A 19,208-nucleotide genomic window follows, 5' to 3' on the forward strand; every position below is an offset into this window, starting at 1 on the left:
CTCTCTCTCTCTCTCTCTCTCTCACACCGTGTCTGTCTGTCTGTCTCTCTCTCACCGTGACTGTCTCTGTCTCTCACCATGTCTGTCTGTCTGTCTCTCTCTCTCTCCCTCCCTCCCTCCCTCCCTCTCTCTCCTCTCTCTCTGAGTTATGACCCATTCATCGTCATGGCTGGTGGGCCTCCCTGGTTCAATAAGAGGTTGGATTGGAAGGACCCAGACGTGATGCTTTGTTCTCCGGCTTCAGTATTTTAATGAGCCTGCAGGCTTGGCTCCTTCGGAAGGAACAAGAGGGGATTTCTAAGTGTGTTTTTAGTGTTAGCACTTGTAGAAGGATGTTCATTACGAAGCTCTTGTTTCAGTTTCTCCGAGAAACTCCCCATTAGGAAAGATCTTTCCGCAGCATGGCTGGGAGAAAAGAGAAAGGGGAGGAGGGCGCTGTGGTCTGTGAGCACCAAGGGGATATAGTGTGTCAGTGGTTTGGGTTCTAAAGATTTGCTTCTAAGGATTAACTGAAGCAAATACATCTCAAGGGAGGGGGGAAAAAAGGTTTGTGGGGCAAGGACAGGGACAGTAGTTGCTGTCTTCCCCAGTCGAGGACTTTTCATCTTGCAGCTGAATCAATACTCCAGCTAATTATTTCTGGTTATTTTTTATGGGTTTGTAAGATGTTTCTTTTGTTTGGGGTAATAAAAAAACCCATTATTTGATCAGTGACTGACTAATTATGATCAGTAATTTGAAACATTCTTGATGAAACGTGTCTGTTAATTAGCATCAACAGCAAATGGTAACTAACAGAACAACAAAGTCTTAGCACATCCACTGCTCCCTGGAATTGCTGCCCTCTTTCTGTGGCGTGCCCAATAAACTGAGGCTGCCAGTGGTTAAAAAATAATGAGCAGATGGGAAGGCCTGACTCACCACCAAGGAAAAGTCATTGTGAAGTTACACAAAGGAACACTGAAATATTACAAGCGAGGGGGCGGTAAAGAAATGTCAGTAGGTTGCCTTGATCCTACTGGGTAAAGTCAGGAGTGTGGTTTCTTTTTTTTTTCTTATTTTTTTTTTTCTTTAAAGCTTAATTCCTAAATACATTCATCCCATGCTGATCTGAACTCAGATATGTTTGGTCAGTAAAAGTGTGGCTCTATAAAATTGTGGTTTGGAATTCTTCATGTTGTCTGGCCATATTGTCATGATCATTAATACTGTTAATTTTTTATCAACTCAGTGGTGCTTTTTTTTTATGCTTTTAGATTTCTGCCTGGACAAGGACTGGTTCTATACCCACAGATAGGAGACAAATTGGATATTATTTGCCCCAAAGTGGACTCTAAAACTGTTGGCCAGTATGAATATTATAAAGTTTATATGGTGGATAAAGACCAAGCAGACAGATGCACTATTAAGAAGGAAAATACGCCTCTTCTCAACTGTGCCAGACCAGACCAAGATGTAAAATTCACTATCAAGTTCCAAGAATTCAGCCCTAACCTCTGGGGTCTAGAATTTCAGAAGAACAGAGATTATTACATTATATGTAAGTATAATTCTATTCATTTATTTTATAGAAATTAGGAATTTTTGTTTCCTTAAAATTATCACAGTGGCAAACAATTGGGTGGGAACCTTTGCTGAAAAGTTTTTTAAAGAAGCCCTAGTTGAATGAGGGACCCCTGTACTAGTACTACTCATTAACATAGATACCCAAAGAGAAAAAGCCTCCTAGAGTTTTTGTAGTATTGAAATAAGTGGATATATATGAATATATTCAGCATCTCTACTGACAAAACCATTTTTAAGAACCATTGGTGAGATTTTGATAGGTGAATCTTGTGCAATGACTTTTCTCTTCATCCATCCATTCATCCATCCATCCATCCACGCATCCATCCATTCACTCATTCATTTAGTATTTACTCTGTGCCAGAAACTGCATAAATGCTAGGTGTTCAACAGTGAACAAGATGGTAAAGTGGTACCCATTCCTCATGGAGCTTGTAGGTTCCAAGAATGGGAGTTACAGGCAACCCACACTAGTACATGGGCGCCATTAAAACCAGGTTTGGAAGAATAAGAAAAAACTTGGGTTTGTTCAATGAATTACTTTTTTATCTACCTGTACAATAATTTGACACATGGTTTTAGGAACAGATACTGTGTATCCTTTGGGTCCTATCTGAGCTACTGTTCACTCCTGAGGCTGTGAAATCTGATGAAACACGTGCCTACTAGGTGCAGGTTACCAGCTGGTACAGAGTTAGGATTGTTCCAGGCCCAGGGTCTGTCACAGTGCAGTCTGGGTGACTAGGATAGCTGTTCACATCAGGCAAGCAATGAAATGGTTTTTCTTGGTTTCTCTGGTGGGAGTCCGCACTCACTCGTCATGGTGAGCTCCAGGTCGTCAGAGGTACTGAGCTGCTGTCTGCTGGGTGTGCTCTCCCATCTCTGAGTGATCAGGTTGAAACTCTGGCTTTCTGTACCTCCTAGCTGCTCTTGAGAATGCAAAATCAATAATTCATTGACTACTTATTAAATACTCAACAATAATACTATCTTCTGTTTTTTATTACACGCATTAGTAATTAAAACAAAGGTGGTCATAGCCATCTAATCCTTGTTCTTTGCTGTGAACCTGAAATGCCACAGAGGCTGAAAACGTAGTTTTAAACCAACGTGATACACATAGAGTGGCTTAGTGAGAATAAGTAACAAAAAGAGAAAGTGGTGAATTATAGATTTTAAAGCACAATGATCATAAAATGAAAATAAAAGCATTTTGAGGGCTGGGACAAGCAGATGGGGTGGTAAAGTGTATGAAGTAAGAGGGAAATCTTTGAAAATATAAAATAGTCATTAGACGAAATAAATGGAAACCTGAAGCTTTTGGAAGTCCAACAGTGTCTTAAAAAAAAAAAAGTCTTTTTAAGTAGGACTGTTTACCAGGATGTTTTTAGCATAGCATTTATAGGGACCCACCCTACTGAATTCATTTAGCAGGTTAAGACCCCTGAATAGGGTGGGAAAAAGGACGAGGGGGTGCCTTGAAGATAGATGTTCCTCAGAGCGAAATACGTCTCTAAAACTGCACCTGCAGCCCTAGCTGCTGACTGGCTCTTCAGGGAGGGGAGCCACCAGTCCCGGAAAAGCACGTGGTAGCCCGGGATACAAGAACTGTTCGGAAAATAGAGATGAGGGTTTCAAGTTTGAATGCTGCTGGTTGGGTGGTTGTTACAGGCTGGGCGGGGAAGGGCCCAGGGCTCAGAGGGTGGCCGGGAGCCCAGGGAGACTCAGAGCACAGAGTTGAAAGACTCGCACCACGTCACAGACATAGGAAGACACTTCAGATACTTCGGGAAACGCAGGCCCCGTTTCCCTCCCATCCTCCAGCAAAGCCAGTGGATGGACAGCTTTCCCTGAAAGGGAAATGAAGGATGAGAAGTACAACTCTCAAAAGAGTTGAAAAAGTTAATGTTGACTTTCCATTGCTTCTTCGAGAATCACAAGGCACCCAGACAATTAAGAGATTTTTCAGAGTCAGTGCTTCCCACAGCCAGTGATCACTCACACATACACACAGAGTCACACTCCACTTAAAACAGTACTACGCTAGGCGGCATGATGGAACACTGCCCTTAACACTGCAAATCACCACTTCAACTTTGAGAGAGTTAACAGTGTTGGTATTTCTGAGTTGCTACAAAGTATATGACATGTGTTTAACTCCAAATCTTCCTGTCTAGCTAGTAAGCACCTTCATAACCAAGAGTATTAGTATGAACAGCATCGTTATTGTGTCCTGGTTTCTTTCCATGGGAGGGAAGAAGAGAAGTGATAGTTTGGGGCAGTGCTTCATAACCCCAGAGGGGAACAGTCCAAGTTGCCAATGGACTGACTTGGAATTGATGTTGTTCGGTCATTCCCTAGATGAACCGATTCCAGGAGCGCTGGGCCAGGAGCCCAGAGACCTGGGTTCTAGGCGTGCTGTGTGAGCTTAACGAGAAAGTCACTTCATTTCTTTGAATTTTGATTTCTTCTCTAGAAACTGCTTTTACTGTTGTTGTTGTTGTTATTCTGGCTAATGATGGAAGCCTCTAGTTCCAAACCGTTTTATAGTTAGACATACACATCCAGTATGGGATCTCTCGTCAGGGTGGCTCTTCTCCAGTTGAAGGGACAGGATCTGCTGTAAACTCTTTAAAGACATTGAATTTGATTTGTAGTGTTACCAGGTTTAAAATACAGGCATCACACTTTTAAGTTCTAGAAGTCAACATTACTTTTAAATGGGGATTGTACTTTTAAACCTACCGAGTATCCACTAAATTCCCCTAGGAAATGACACGACAAAATGATATGCATCCTCATTAGTTTTTCTCCTAGATGATTATTTGCTTTGACATGTGGCAAAATGATATATATGGGTTTTCTTAATGTTGAGAATTGACTTTTTCAGGTGACCCGTTTCAGTCGTTAGACTTGGGTTTAATTTGCATAATAAAATCTCTTAATATTAAATGATCCAGAGGTGGGGATGTTACAACCATTTGGTCTGTTTGTCATTACATTCAGATTCTTAATTGCCTTAAAAAGAAAGTAAACATTTTATATAACCTACAGTTGTTTTGATCATGTCTTTAAAAATTTTTTTAAGTTTATAAAAGAACTATCTGTTCTGAGGTGGCCCGTCGTCAAGGGAAGCTCTGTCTTAGAAAAACACACCAGTTAATACGAGGCAAGCATTCCTAACTGTGTTCTCAGCCTTCATACATAATTGTGTCCAAAACTTTTCTTGTAGACACTTTCTGTGCTTGGTTTCCAGTTTCTTTTTAGAAATGATAACCCGGAGCTGAATGAGTCAGAAATTCTGGTGTGGAGGCCCTTTGCAGTATCTACCCTTACGAAGGTTCCATGGCTTGGTCATCCAGCCTCAGCATAAAACCTTGCAAAATACCTACAAAGAGGTTTTCATCACACTACCAAAATCATGTGAGTCAGAGATGGATGAAAATGAATGCCACTGTGTGGATACTTTTTAAGTGAACGATGGGCACAGCCCAGCTGTTAGAAAGAACACCTTATGCCCGAGGTACCTCCCAATTTAGCTTTGTGTGGTTTTTTACATTATTTTACCTCAAATCTGTAGCCAAGACATGGATATGTGGAATAGTCTAAAAGTCATCATTTCTAATGACTGTTCGATGAAACGTTGCTCTGAAACTACACCCTGCTGTGTTCACAGTGGTCCTTCCAAAAGCCACTCCTTGCTTTCCTTGCCTGGGAAAGTCTTCCTTGAGAAACACTGAATGAATTTGAATGAGTCACCATTTCTTAGGCCCTTCACTGGTTTCATTCTCCAAAGCAATTTTTAAAAAAAATTTTATCAGAGCATATAAAATTAGGAAACTCCTCAGTCAGCTTTGCTGTTTTTCAGACATAAACTCCACTTCTGAGCAAAAATGCAAAATAAATTAAAATGCTTGCACACAAATATAAGGAAACACTATTCTTAAAGAATCAAAACAGCAGATTCCATTCCTGTATTTTTGTTGAGTGTTTGTTTTCCTTTTTTTGTTTGTGTTTTTCTTTTCTGTTTTTGATTTACTTATTTCTGGGAGTAAGTGTAACAAGTGGCACTAGAATATACTGAATGTACCGTAAGCCCTTTCCCTAGCAAAATGGTTATGGGAGGTTTCAAATATACTTTTACATATAGATATCTTTTTTTTTAATTATTTTTTAAAAATTTATTTATTTTTGGCTGCGTTGGGTCTTCATTGCTGCGCGAGGGCTTTCTCTAGTTGTGGTGAATGGAGGCTACTCTTTGTTGCAGTGCATGGGCTTCTCATTGCGGTGGCTTCTCTTGTTGTGGAGCACGGGCTCTAGGCGCGCGGGCTTCAGTAGTTGTGGTGCACGGGCTCTAGAGTGCAGGCTCAGTAGTTGTGGCACACGGGCTTAGTTGTTCTGCGGCATGTGGGATTTTCCCAGACCAGGGCTCGAACCCGTGTCCCCTGCGGTGGCAGGTGGATTCTTAACCACTGCGCCACCAGGGAAGCCCTAGATTTATTTTAGAATATATGTGTGGCCTCTGTAACGTGATTATGTGCTTTGATTAATGAATTATTTATAGGATAAAGGTAGCAAAATCTACATTTCCATCACTAAACATCATCAAGTTCAAGGATGTGACAACATCAGCCTGTCACTTATCTGACTTTGAGGTAGGGATTTACGTTCGATACCTTGCATACCATTGGTGAATTCAAGCATTTAAACACATTTTTATTTTTAACCTACGACGGTTGGCTTTGTAATAGAATGGTCATCAGAATCTTGGGTGTTTGGAGGATACACACACACAGCACTTAGAGCGAAGATGAACATGGTAGTTAGCTGAGAGTCCCAAGTCAGGCAGACCTGGGTTCTTGAATGTCCTTCGGCAAGTAACTTACCCAGTCTGCCTCAGTCTCTTCATCTGTCAGCTGGGGATGATGTGCATTTAGATGGGGTGATGTATGTAAAGTGCTTGCCTCCATGGCTGGCACCAAATAAGGACAACTGAGAGTCTCTTTGTGGGGAGGCGAGGTGGGGGGCTGGTGTGAGACAGCCTGTGCTCTCCTGAGAGCTGGCGGGCGGGGAAGATGGGCTCAAAAAGTGTCACTTATTTGAAATGCCGTCCACAAAATGAAATTCCAGAGATCGTCCAAGTTTCAGTAATGCTGCGTAACTTAATTATAAGATCTTCCCTCTTTTTTGTCTTTTTGGAGTGTTATAAAAGTTCTTTTGTCCTTGGGCTTTCCTTACCAAGAAACACGCATTTATGGATTTTTTTTTGTTGGTGGAATTGCCCAAGCTTGTTAGCAGATCCTCCCTAAGTCTCAAAAGAGACAGACTGGGAGGAGGGTTCTACACATATAATCATCCCCCACTTTACCATCTCACCAGCCTTGCCAGGGCCTTTTCTCTGTTCCTTGTTACACAAAGGAAAGGCTTATTATTATTGATCATTTCAGCAACATTCCAATGTAGTATAAATATTCTTTTAGAGAAAAACGTACATGTCAGGGTTGCCTTGTCACTGAGACAAGCTGGGACACTACATCATTTCACTAGTCTGGTAATGAAAAGCATCATTTCTTTTTCTTTTTCTTTTTTTTTTTTTTTTTTTTTTCAGCCGTGCCACGCAGCTTGTGGGATTTTAGTTCCCTGACCAGGGACTGAACCCGCACCCCCTGCAGTGGGAGCACGGAGTCTTAACCACTGGACCACCAGGGAAGTCCCCCGAATTTCTATTATTTTTTAACTTAACATAAAATCCTTTTCTGACCATATTGAAGGCTCTCTCCTAGAGTATATCAGTAAAGCTCCTTGTTCAATTTCATATGAATACAGCTTAAATTCTTTATACTTTAAGGAATAAAATCTCAACTTCTGCTCAGTTGCAGCTTGTGCTGAGAAGCTTCTGGCTCGCGGGTCTTATGGAGCCATGGTCATTGGGGTATTTATCCCGTATCTGCCAGGGTTTAGGAGGATTAGGCTATTGTAGATTGAGACTCTGTTCATATTCAACGGCATCACCTAGGCAGTAGTGACAGCTTATCTCATTTAAAGCTAGACAGAGATTGCCCTGTGAGCACTGTTCCTTATTCCCAAAATAACTCATGAACGGACAAGATGACTGGTTCTTAAAGCAATGGGGAGAGACTGAAAACCTCCTATGTAAAATAAGAGCAGATGAGAAATGAAGGCGATTCCTTGGAAAAAAAGGATTATTTAGGAATTGCTCAGAGTAAAACTGCCTTTACTATTTCATAAAATACATCTTAATATCTCTAGCACCTGTATTTATAGCTTTTGCAAAGTTTACTTAGACTTGTAAATAACTGAAAAGTCCTGGAGACTTCTTTGTACAAGCATGAGAATGAGTTCTTTCTTAATAGCCTTTAAATATGTATCATCAAAATTTAAAGCAAAATAAAGTACTTTAAGAAATAGCCAAGAGGCATTAGACAGACATGAAAAGATTACTTGGCGAAAACTTATTTATATAGTTTTTAAGAGTCCCACGTTTGTTCCTAACAGTCTGAAATCTCAGGCTGGGTGTTTGATCACTTAGAGGGAAGTGTTATGGCCTCACACACTCTTTGAGACTGTCACTTTACAGTCTCAAAGGACAGGTGACAGAGGAATTTTTATCACTGTGAGAAAACAGAACTTGGAAAGTGTGAGTAGTTTAGTTCCGTTCACACAGCCATTGAAATGTCAGGGGCAAAACTCAAACCGGGCTGTCAGACCCTTCGACCAACGTCATTACTTTATGACAGTGTCTCCTGGGTCACCAAGCATATACATGTACACAAAGCAAGAGGAAAGATGGTCTAGTCCAAAGCACACTACTTACAGAGTATGGTAAAGAGAGTACGAGTACATACACGACACATACACAGTGACAGTAAAGAGAGCATATGTACATACATAGTGCATACATAGCAATGCAAGGATGCTACTCGAACTGGATATCAGACAACTCTGTGTTTGTATCAGACGTGTTGGGCCAGAGGCCCTGTCCTTTGTTGTAACGTATAACTAACTTCAGTCATGTGCCCCAAAGTTGACCCAAGAAATTCTACAGAGCAGTAGGAAAGGAGAAAGGGCCGTTGGTTAATGGTGGTTGTAATAGAAATTTGTCGGGTCTCCTGAATTTCCTTTTTTCTTTTTAGAGCTACTATCAATCAATTCCATTTCGTCAATAAGACTGTGCTTTGTGTTTTATCGAGTACAGTTGACCCTTGAACAACACAGGTTTGAGCTGCTTGGGTCCACTTACATGCAGATTTTTTTCAGTAGTAAATCCTCAAGCACTGCACTGTCTGCTGTTGGTTGAATCCGTGGATATGGAGTAACTGTGGGTACGGAGGGCTGACTATAAATTGTACTCAGATTTTCGACTAGGTAGGGGTTGGTGCCCCTAACCCCCATGTTGTTCAGGGGTCAAATGTACTTTGAGCCCCTCAATGGGAAGTGGCTAAATAGTAAAATTAAAAATAATAAAAATCTCTCAAATGTACAAAAGAGGTAGTAAGAAACTTCAAATTTCCTTAGCCAAGTATACAAGTGCTACAGTTTGTGTGGATGGATGGGTGGATGAGTGGACAAGGTGGATGGATGGATGGAGGGAGGGAGGGATGGATGGATGGGTAGATGGGTGGATGGATGGATGAGTGGATAAATGTATAGATGGATGGATGGGCAGATGGATGGACAGGCAGAACCTCTGTCAGGAGCGTAACTGATCACTTCACAGAGGAGCTAGGCTGTGTGTTGCTAAAAGACAGTCCTGCTTTGCAAATGGCTTTTTGCATTAGTGGAGTAACCCAGTTTCCTTGTTCCCGATGTTAAACCAGGAGATGAAGGTATTCTTTTATTGAAGCAAACATGTGGAAAATTGCTTTGGCTTCTTGGAGCATAGAACACATCCCCTGAACGGAATTAGGTTCATGTGTAGGGCAAATTCAGACAGGGCACTTTACTGGGGTTACCACTGGTCTCTAGATGGTCAAAGCAAATAACATCATGTCCATCTAAGCTATTATGCCATCAGAGTGGTGCATTTTCTCATCTACAGTGTTATGTTCTAAACTGTCAGCAAACATTAATTCAGTCACTGGTGAAGCCCTACCACCCAGAGGTGAACCCTGCCTCAGATGGAGGTTTTCCACTTCAGTGCCGCGGTCTCCCAATTACTGGGTCATTAATATCATTGCAGGCGATTAGTGACAGCAGACTGAGCACGAGGCTTCTGGGATGTGTGCCCTCCCCACTGTGAACTTTTCACTCTGACCCTTCACTCTCTAGACATTTCCACATCTCCACAAAGATATGTCAATGATGAAGACCGTCAAAAACTCGGGATGGGCTAGAAATTGTGTGCTAGAAATAATTCATGCAAATACATGTTTTTTCATGGCTCAGAATATTTTTATTAGATGTTATCACTATCTCTTGACCAGGAAGTCTCATATTTTAAAAAAAATCAGAATGCTTAAGTAAAGCTAATATAGACAATAGGGAATTATGTTTTATCTTTAGAACTCTGACATCATCCTTTTTTTTTTTAACGTGAGTTTGATCATTATATTGAAGTGGTCATCTGGCCTCCTATTTTTAACACATGATTCTTCTTCCTTAGTAGGTTTCAGCCCATAGTAAGGTTGACTCTCATGTATAAAGGTAAATTATGCTTTAACCATTGACTATCACATTCTCACAATTCATTCTGAATCATTGTGACACTAAGATTAACTCCCTGAAAGCACGCTAGATGTAAAGTTTTTTAATGAAATCTTGTTGAAAATTTTTCTTGCCTGATGAGAGATACTACCTGCATAAATCATCATAACTTTAGCAATAAAATTTTAGACTCAGAAAGAGATGTTTTCCCGCAACAGAATTTATGAAAAATCAAGACATCAAGGTGTTGCAAGCAGTATTTTGAGGGGAAAGAAAGTAAGCCACTCATAAATGATCTCATGTGTTTAAGCATGCCTCTTGTAAAAAGAGGGGACAGGTGATTTATTACCAGGCCTATTTGATCTTTCTCAGGATAGTGTCAGAGCATCCACTGAGCCTGGAAGGTATTTCTGTCACTGACATATCCCCGCTATGTGTGCACATACTTGCACACTCACATTTACCGCCTGTTCTTTTCCACTCCGGTTGTGTATAGTCAGTGGCTTTTCAGGACTATCTCGTCAAAGATGACTATGGCTCTTAGCATCTTCAGTGATTGTCACTACCTTAATTTTTGTATACACTTCTTAATGGTGAAGAGGTTTAATGAGTAAGCTGTGATGGAATTTCTTATGTTCTAGGGATGGTGTTTACTACCGTTCTCTCTATAGGCTGACCTCCCTCAACGTCCAAGTCTCGCATAACACGGGAGATAGGAAATATACTAACATATATTGGCACCTTTAGACTCAGTTCTTTGTATCTTCCCTCTTCCCAAAAGAGTGAAGGTGGCAAAGTAATATGTCATCCAATCTTTCAGTGAATACAGAAACAAAAGCAGTTTACAAAAGTGTTTCAAGGTTACATGTCTCAAAACTCTCATTTCTAAGCTGTCAGTAAAATATCCTATCATTGCTCATGGTGAACATTTAACATTGAGGAAATAAAATTATACCATTTTATTCAAGAACATCCATTTACACGGGATACTTGGTATCTTTACTCATATTTTAATATGGGAGGATGGGCTAAATTGTGACTCTGGTTTTTTAACTCATTTTTCCAAATCGTTCTGTCTAGTGGAGAAACTAATTAATTGTGCTGTAAAGAAGTCACTGGGGCTAAGCTAGTTACCTCTTAATGCCTGACTTACTGCTTTCAAATTTCAAAACACAACCAGAATGATGTGGGTTTACTTCAGGTGATTCATCCCATTGTTCTGGAACACTGTTTCCTTGGGTGAAAAACACACACATCGTGTAACTTCCTTTGTATTTTTCTTTTGTCAAATCGAGGCCATTTTAAGAAGAATCTATAAAACTTTTACTCTAAGGTCAGGCATTCTGGGATAAACTGCCGTATGTGTTGAAATACTGCTGAACTTTTTTTGATATTACACCAAGCAAAATAGTGAGGCCTTTGGAAAATCATGGTGGTATATTCTCATTTCTTTGACTATAAATCCACAGAGAAAAGCATATAAAAAGGAAGAAGTTAGAAGAAGTGATTTTTTTCATTGTCCTTTCGGCACATTATACAGATGTTTTTGCTTCAGAAGTTTTTATTAATTAAAGAAAAGGGCATTTATTTTTGGCAGTCAGGGGTTGTTGTCATTTCCATGGTTAGAATTTTTCTTCTAAGTTGGTATCTTAAAGGAAAACCATGATACCCAAGGCACTGAACTACACTGAGTTCTAGAAATTGAATTCCTGTCTCTTTAGTACATTTTTTGAATGTGCATCATATATTTTGAATTTGAATTCGTGTCAGGGTGTGAAGTAGGGTAGATCTTAGCTTCCTGAGTTGTATATTCACATTAGGTAGTTATATTTTTATCAGCCTTCTGGTTTTCAACTTACATATCTCAGTTAATTTTTTGTTTTTAGACACTCAAAAATTTGTCAGCCCTGCTAGAAGAAAACAGTAACCTAGTTTATGTGTCATATTTATTTTAATGTCATGGCTTTACTTTTCACGTTTCTCACTTGGTTCTGCTTCTTTTATTTCCTAAGTTTGCCAGGTAATAGGCATTTAGTTCTTCTAGTTCTTGAGTTGAGTTTCAGGAGACTGATATGTTGAAAGGCTGCCCTAAGAAATCAGAATTAGCAGGGCCAGTGTATGATGACATGATGGACAAGAATAGTGCCAAGAAGATGACAGAGGATTTTCATAAAATGCTCTTTGTTTTGTAATCAAATAAGAGCAAATTTTGTCATGTGCAGTTTATATGAACACAAAGTTTTCATTCTTACTAAAAAATTGAACTCTCTCATTTTCCTGACCCTGTATGCTTATTATCTGTGTCTCTTTGGTGGACCTCTTTGATGAAGTTCATAAAAACTATTTGCTTTGGAGTGTCCATCAACCCCCCACCCCATCCCAGCCCCATCCCGGTAAGCCACATTTAGTATAGGGACTTCCCTGGCGGTCCAGTGGTTAAGGCTCCACACTTCCAACGCAGGGGGTGTGGGTTTGATCCCTGGTCGGGGAGCTAAGATCCCACATGCCGTGTCACACAGCCAAATAAATAAATAAACAAACAAATAAATAAAATAGTATAAAATGTCCTCAGTAGTATATTTTGATGTTTCATTCTTTCCATGATAACCTAAGAATATTCCTTCATAGGGATGCATTTACTCTGTAGAATTTGTTTCTGCTGCCCTCATTCCTAACCTCTTTGTGCATGGGACCCATATTTCGGCACACATCCAGCAGTTAATTCTCCATCTGACTACCGAAGTGATAGACTGAAATAAAAACAGCCAAGATCCAGGGCAGCAGCTTACCCTTCCTGGTGTGCAGAGCAGTAACAACCAAATGAAGACGCATTAAAATGCGATAGGACTTCCTCTCCGTGGGCACAGTCTAAGAAACACAGCCAGAAATATTCCTGCCCTTTCAGTCTGCTTTGCCCGCTGGTTCTTCTTTTTTCTACTCAGATAACCAGCACACTGTAGATAAGTTCGTGTACAAATAAATGGGAACGCCCGGATGTTGGCGGAGTAGTTTTCGGATGTGAAGAGAACTTTTAGGCATTGTGAACTCAGGGTACTTTTTGCTGAGCAATGATTTCCACCCACTTAAAATCAGGCCCTGGGGGAACAGTCTAGTGTTTTCAGTGCACTCACTACATGCAGGTAGATCCCTGAAGCAAAAGCTTTTAAAAGCACGCTATAAAATGCCCATGTATCTTTATTAAACCTCTTTTCTAACTAGATACACTTTTCTAGTAATTTTTAATTTTATAAAGTCTATGTTTTTCCCTGGGCCAAGGAAAAAAAAAAAGGCCTGGCACTAAAAGCTTAGATATAACAGTGTTAGTTTTTCTATCTCTAAATGATTAAATGCAGCTTCATACAGCTAGTACAGTAATACTGTGATTGTGGTGGCATTAGATGCTACTGCTAGAGAGACGCAAAGGAGAACTAAGTAGAATGAGGTTAACCGTTTGTTTTCACTTTCTCCAAGTTAAAAATTCCCAATACATTCAAATCAACAATAAGAATAATTGCAAAACCGTCTCCTGAAATGGAAGTAGATTTTGTTCCCAAGCGTTAGCAATTTCTTGTTGTATTTCAAAGTCAGCCACTAAGGCTTTTAAAGCTTCTTGGTGACTGGCTGTTGCAGCAGAAATCAGAATATTAATTTGAGGCTTTATTGCAGAATTCGCTGCCAGTAAAGAGGCGCCATGAGGACAGAAGACTTTGAGCTGCGCCATTTCTCAAGGTGGTGAGGTGGGCAGGCAGCTCTAGAATTAGGCCCACGCTCTCCACTCTCCATGTTAAGCAGATCGTGGGGAAGAGACATTAATTTTTACTAGGAGATCAAATATAAAGTAAGTTGAAGTTACTCTGAGTTATTTTATAATTGAACTTGCTATGAAGTTGACCTTCTGAAGTTTCCGTTGGTGCTCACATCTTAAAACAGGGTTTTCTGAAATCAAGTTATTTGTAGTGAGGTGGATGGACCTAGAGCCTGTCATACAGAGTGAAGTAAGTCAGAAAGAGAAAAACAAATACCGTACGCTAACACATATATATGGAATTTAAAAAAAAAAAAAGGTTCTGATGAACCTAGGGGCAGGACAGGAATAAAGACACAGACGTAGAGAATGGACTTGAGGACATGGGGCGCGGGAGGGGTAAGCTGGGACGAAGTGAGAGAGTGGCATGGACACATATACACTACCAAACGTAAAATAGATAGCTAGTGGGAAGCAGCCTCATAGCACAGGGAGATCAGCTGGGTGCTCTGTGACCACCTAGAGGGGTGGGATGGGTAGGGTGGGAGAGAGACACAAGAGGGAGGAGATACGGGGATGTATGTATATGTATAGCTGATAAACTTTGTTATACAGCAGAAACTAACACACCATTGTAAAGCAATTATACTCCAAGAAAGATGTTAAAAAAAAGCAAAAACAAAAACCAGGATTTTCCCTGACTGCTTATTACATCATACCTAACTTGGGGCAAAAATCTTTCCTGGCAGAGCATCTAACCGTATTTTTTTTTGGGGGGGGGGGGCTGCACCACTCGGCTTTCGGGGATCTTAGTTCCCCAACCAGGGATCGAACCCCAGGCCCCAGCAGTGAGAGCACCGAGTCCTAACCACTGGACCGCCAGGGGATTTCCTCTGAATTTTAAAGTTTAGCCCCCCTTTAAGCAGCCTTAAGCATTCCTAACATGCTGTTTTGATGTTAGGAATGAATTTTTCAGTATCTTCCAGTAGCCTTTGCACCTTCCAGGCTGACTTAAAGGGGAAAGATGCAGAGCCCAGAATGTAGCAGAAGAGCCCTCCTCACTCCCAAAGTTCTGCCTCTTGGCCTGCCCTCCCCCTTCTCCCCTCATCCTCCCCCATCCCAGCAGTGGCCTCGGCCTCCAAGAACTCAGCAAAGGCAGCATTTTCAGGTGCCTTCTGTGCACCTCCAGGGCTTGAGGGGTTTTTTCCTCCCCAAGGCATAAAAAAAGTTTCCACTGTGAAAGATGCAAAGCCGTTTCATCTCACACTACCCAATTTTCTTCCTACCATGTATAGTTTGTGGATGTTAAATTATAGATTGCAGTTTAATTTGAATACTTTTGGAGTTCTTTACATTTGGGAGTTCTTCAGATATCACTTTGAGTAAACCAAAGGGAGCTCTCCACGAAGGCATTGGTATTCAGAAAAGGCACTGACCTACGAATTAAAATCAGAAGAAAAAGTCACTCAGATTATGTGCACCTCTTGCACTTCCAGACTGACAAAGTAGAAGTCATCTGTAGTTTCTGCCTCTGCAGATGCAGTTCTGAATTCTGTTTACCAGGGACAGTTCTCTGCCATGCCTTGGCTATCCTTTCTCATGTTTCTTTATTTTTTTGTTTTAGACCTGAACCTTTTACCTTTTTACCTCAAGGTTAAAATAAATATTCAGTAAATCTATATTCCTCCCCCCACACACCTTTTTTCTTTCTGGGTACCACCCTTCAGATCTTATTTTTATCATTTGTTAACTTAGTGTTCAACTTTTAGCAAGAAAAACTTAGGCATTGAACTTTGCATTGGGGTGCATTTACGTGTATATTAATTAGAAAACATGGCGATTCCACTTGAATTAAGTAAACTAAACCTTTGAAACTGTCAGCCAAATAAAGACATCAGCTTTCCACTGTTTTTTTTCTATATAAAAGCATATCCTACATCTTGAGAAAGATCAGATGAGAAAACTGTGAATAAGTGAAGATTATAGCACTGCTCTGAAATTGGCCAGAAAGAGTGCCTGCTTGTAGATATCCATACTGTTCTAAGCCTTTAGGAGGAAAGGCTACTTTGAAATTTAGGTACATGTTTGGAAGAAACAAAAGGGAAAGAAGATGGAGAAAATGGGGGAAAAAAAAAAGATGATTTTTTTTTTTAAGAGTCGCAGAAGCATGCAGAGTTAGTTCTTAGGTATTTGTTCTAATTTATCTGCCAAGCATTTTCTCAACAATCTACAAGAGGATACTATCTACTTTTCACCCTAAAAAGAAAAAAAAACTGATGGCAATTTTTGCCCAGTTTCCCAGGAGAAACTCAGTGTCAGCAATAGAAGAAGAGTGAGATATGATTGTGAGGCTGGACTTTAAGGAAACACTCAGATAAGCAAAGAGATATTTTTGCACACAAGAGGCAGTGATTATTATTAAGGAAAACAGAGAAAGTAAAAGTCGCTAACTTGAGAACACAAAGACAAGTCAATCCTGGCCTTGTTTTCCAGCCAAGATAATTACCCACAGCATGCATATTTCCATGCATGCTTGTCCAACTTGTCTGCTGCCCCACCATTTGGAAAACAAACAGCCCATTAAAGGAATGTCTTTGGATGTATTTTTTTTTTCAGAAAATCTGTCCCTTTTTCAGTGCTTTTAAAAGTATAGAGTTAGTTGACAAAACTTTGGTAATTAAAGTAGAGAAGGATTTACCTGGCAGAATTGTTTATGAAACATTTACGTTCCCTGCCCCTTGAACTGTGGAGGAATGAAAACGTCTCACTCCCCACCTCCTTTTCTCTTCTGGAACTTGACCTGTAATTTAAATCCTGTCCCTCAGCAAGGTACCTGGCAGCCTATCTTTTTACAGCTTTAGTTACAGCGCTCTTCAGAGAACTCACCATCCTAAAGAGATAGAACAATGGGTTGAAACAGAGTAGGGCATAGGCTGTTGGTAAAAAACAGACACTGAAACTGGTCAAATGTTCTGTCTTTTCCTCCTCCTTCTCGCGGTGAGAAGGGCATCAAGCTGGTGGACCTGAACCAAGTCCTCACCTTAGGTCCTGAGCCGTCCCAGGCCCCTCAGAGAGCAGCGGGCACCTGTGAGTCCCTCTGTGCATTCAGAGTTCTTCTGCACCAGGGAGCTCGGTTGAAGAGTTTGACCAAGGTCGATGGTGGTGGCAATAACACATCCGTTCTTTCGGGTCGAGTACAAAATGATGGAGGAGAACTCCAGAATTGGAAGACTTGCATTCTAGTACAACCTTTTAAGCTCAAGCAAAGCTGAGGAAAGAAAAGGGGCGTGGGAGTCTCCTCTCCAAGTGTTTATAGAACTTGGATGCTTGACAAACAGGGAGCATCAAGGTAATTGTTCTTGAGGCAGGAAATCTATAGTAGAGGAAGCAGGTGCTGTGTGATGATTACCACGTTTTGAAATTACCGTATTTACTATTCTGCTTTTAGGAGGTTAACTCCAAAATAGTCAGGTTTTTGGAAGATGCTGTCCCTTTTATCTGTAGAATCAGACAAAATCCGTTAATTATAAAGGGAGGAGAAGGCACTTAAGTACATTGGAAACCAGAGGTCATACGTGCGGCAGTGTGGACGATATCCATCTTTCTTTATTTCTTTATTTTTTTCGTTTTGCCTTTCAGCATCTCATACTTTAAGAAAACTTGTGACTAAGGGTGAATTCTTATTTTCCAAATTGTTTTCAGACATTTCATGTTCATGTAAACTTGGCTTATTGATTTCCTGATTTTTTCTTTATTTTTTTGTTTTGTCCATTTTATTTTTAATCAGCTACATCAAATGGGTCTTTGGAGGGCCTGGATAACCAGGAGGGAGGGGTGTGCCAGACAAGAGCCATGAAGATCCTCATGAAAGTTGGACAAGGTAAAGACCGTCTGCTGCTTCACGGAGCCACTGATCTGGTCAAGCCCCCAGCTAGTATGGCGCCAGCGTTGCCCACACGTGCCTTCACTCACTCTGCAGTTTAGTTTCCAAAGTAAACTTTTCTCTGCACCTTGAGCCACTGACAGATTTCCTCAAGTTGTTGCAACCCACTTCTTTTACTGGAGATACTTCTAAAAGTTGAGGTCAGCCAGGTACAATATCTATTGCCATGTCTGTATCTGCAGATATATTTTTCCTTCTTAAAAGCAAAACACCTCTTTGGTTCACCATTAAAATATCCAGAATACAAGCTAAGCTTCTGCCATTTTGCCCACTTCTGCATCTTGACTACAGAAGACTCGTGTTCACTGAGCCTTTTCACACAGAGATGACCTCTTGTGCAGAAAGAAATATTCTTCTAATTAGAAATTGGGATAGTAGTCAGTCAACTCACTCAGTTAAATTAAAATGTCATCTGCAGTGCACTGCCTGCCAAATGCAAGAATCCCTACGGTTTCCACAGATGGCCTCACCATCTAAACCTCTGAAATAACTAGCAGAACCGTTTGTTTTCAAAGGAAAATTATATTCTTGCATCTCACAGTACTTTGCATAAAGAATCTTATGTTCATTTCTATTTGTGCCTCTTGAGATATAGATCCAGCTCCTAAAGCTAGAGCCCATCAGATGTCTGTGCTGTAAGTAATCGCTTGTTTTTCATATAGATGCGAGTTCCGCTGGGTCAACCAGGCATAATGATCCAACAAGACGGCCAGAACTTGAAGCTGGTACAAATGGAAGAAGTTCAACAACAAGTCCTTTTGTCAAACCAAATCCAGGTATAGCAGCGTGACCCATGTGTGCCTAGGTCTGTGTGTTCCACACTGCTCGTATCACAGCAGGTAGAACAGAGTCCATGTACTTCTGCACCAGGAGGATGAACTTGTAGCTCCCGCAGTCAGTAATCTTTGCTCTCGGTCAGTTGTTGCCAATTACTCAACCAGAATAAAATAATTAATTCCCACAAAAGTCTTACATTCAAAAGAGTAGAATTCATCAGCTGTAAGTGCCAATTATTAGCACTGCTCTTTCAGATCAAAGCTATTTTCATTGGCTGACACTTTATCGTGCTGTTTACAAACCTAGCTTCAAGCCAGTGTTAATGTATATATAACTGTACCAGTGCTTCATCTAGTTACAGCTAATCCACAGAGAGCCTGATTGATCCTCTTCTACATTCAAGATGGTAACATCTTAAAATGTTGCCTAATGCCACATTTTTCAGGTGGTTTCGTCAAAATTTTTTTTTCACATTTTCAGTGTAGAATAAAATATTAAACGGATTCCTGGCAG

General features: G+C 40.5%; 1 protein-coding gene across 1 annotated transcript in view; it reads left to right on the forward strand.

Moving 5' to 3' along the window:
- The window catches only part of EFNB2 (ephrin B2), a 41,784-nt gene extending 23,076 nt beyond the window's left edge, over positions 1 to 18,708 (forward strand). The window contains exons 2-4 of the mRNA XM_024754025.1: positions 1,257 to 1,540; positions 17,763 to 17,855; positions 18,581 to 18,708. Coding sequence (XP_024609793.1) covers positions 1,257 to 1,540; positions 17,763 to 17,855; positions 18,581 to 18,708 — 505 coding nt within the window. The remainder of the gene's footprint in view (positions 1 to 1,256; positions 1,541 to 17,762; positions 17,856 to 18,580) is intronic.
- Positions 18,709 to 19,208: the final 500 nt, after the last annotated feature.

This window comes from Neophocaena asiaeorientalis, unplaced genomic scaffold (assembly GCF_003031525.2).
Source record: "Neophocaena asiaeorientalis asiaeorientalis breed wild unplaced genomic scaffold, Neophocaena_asiaeorientalis_V1.1 scaffold684, whole genome shotgun sequence".
Classification (NCBI taxonomy): Eukaryota; Metazoa; Chordata; class Mammalia; order Artiodactyla; family Phocoenidae; genus Neophocaena; species Neophocaena asiaeorientalis.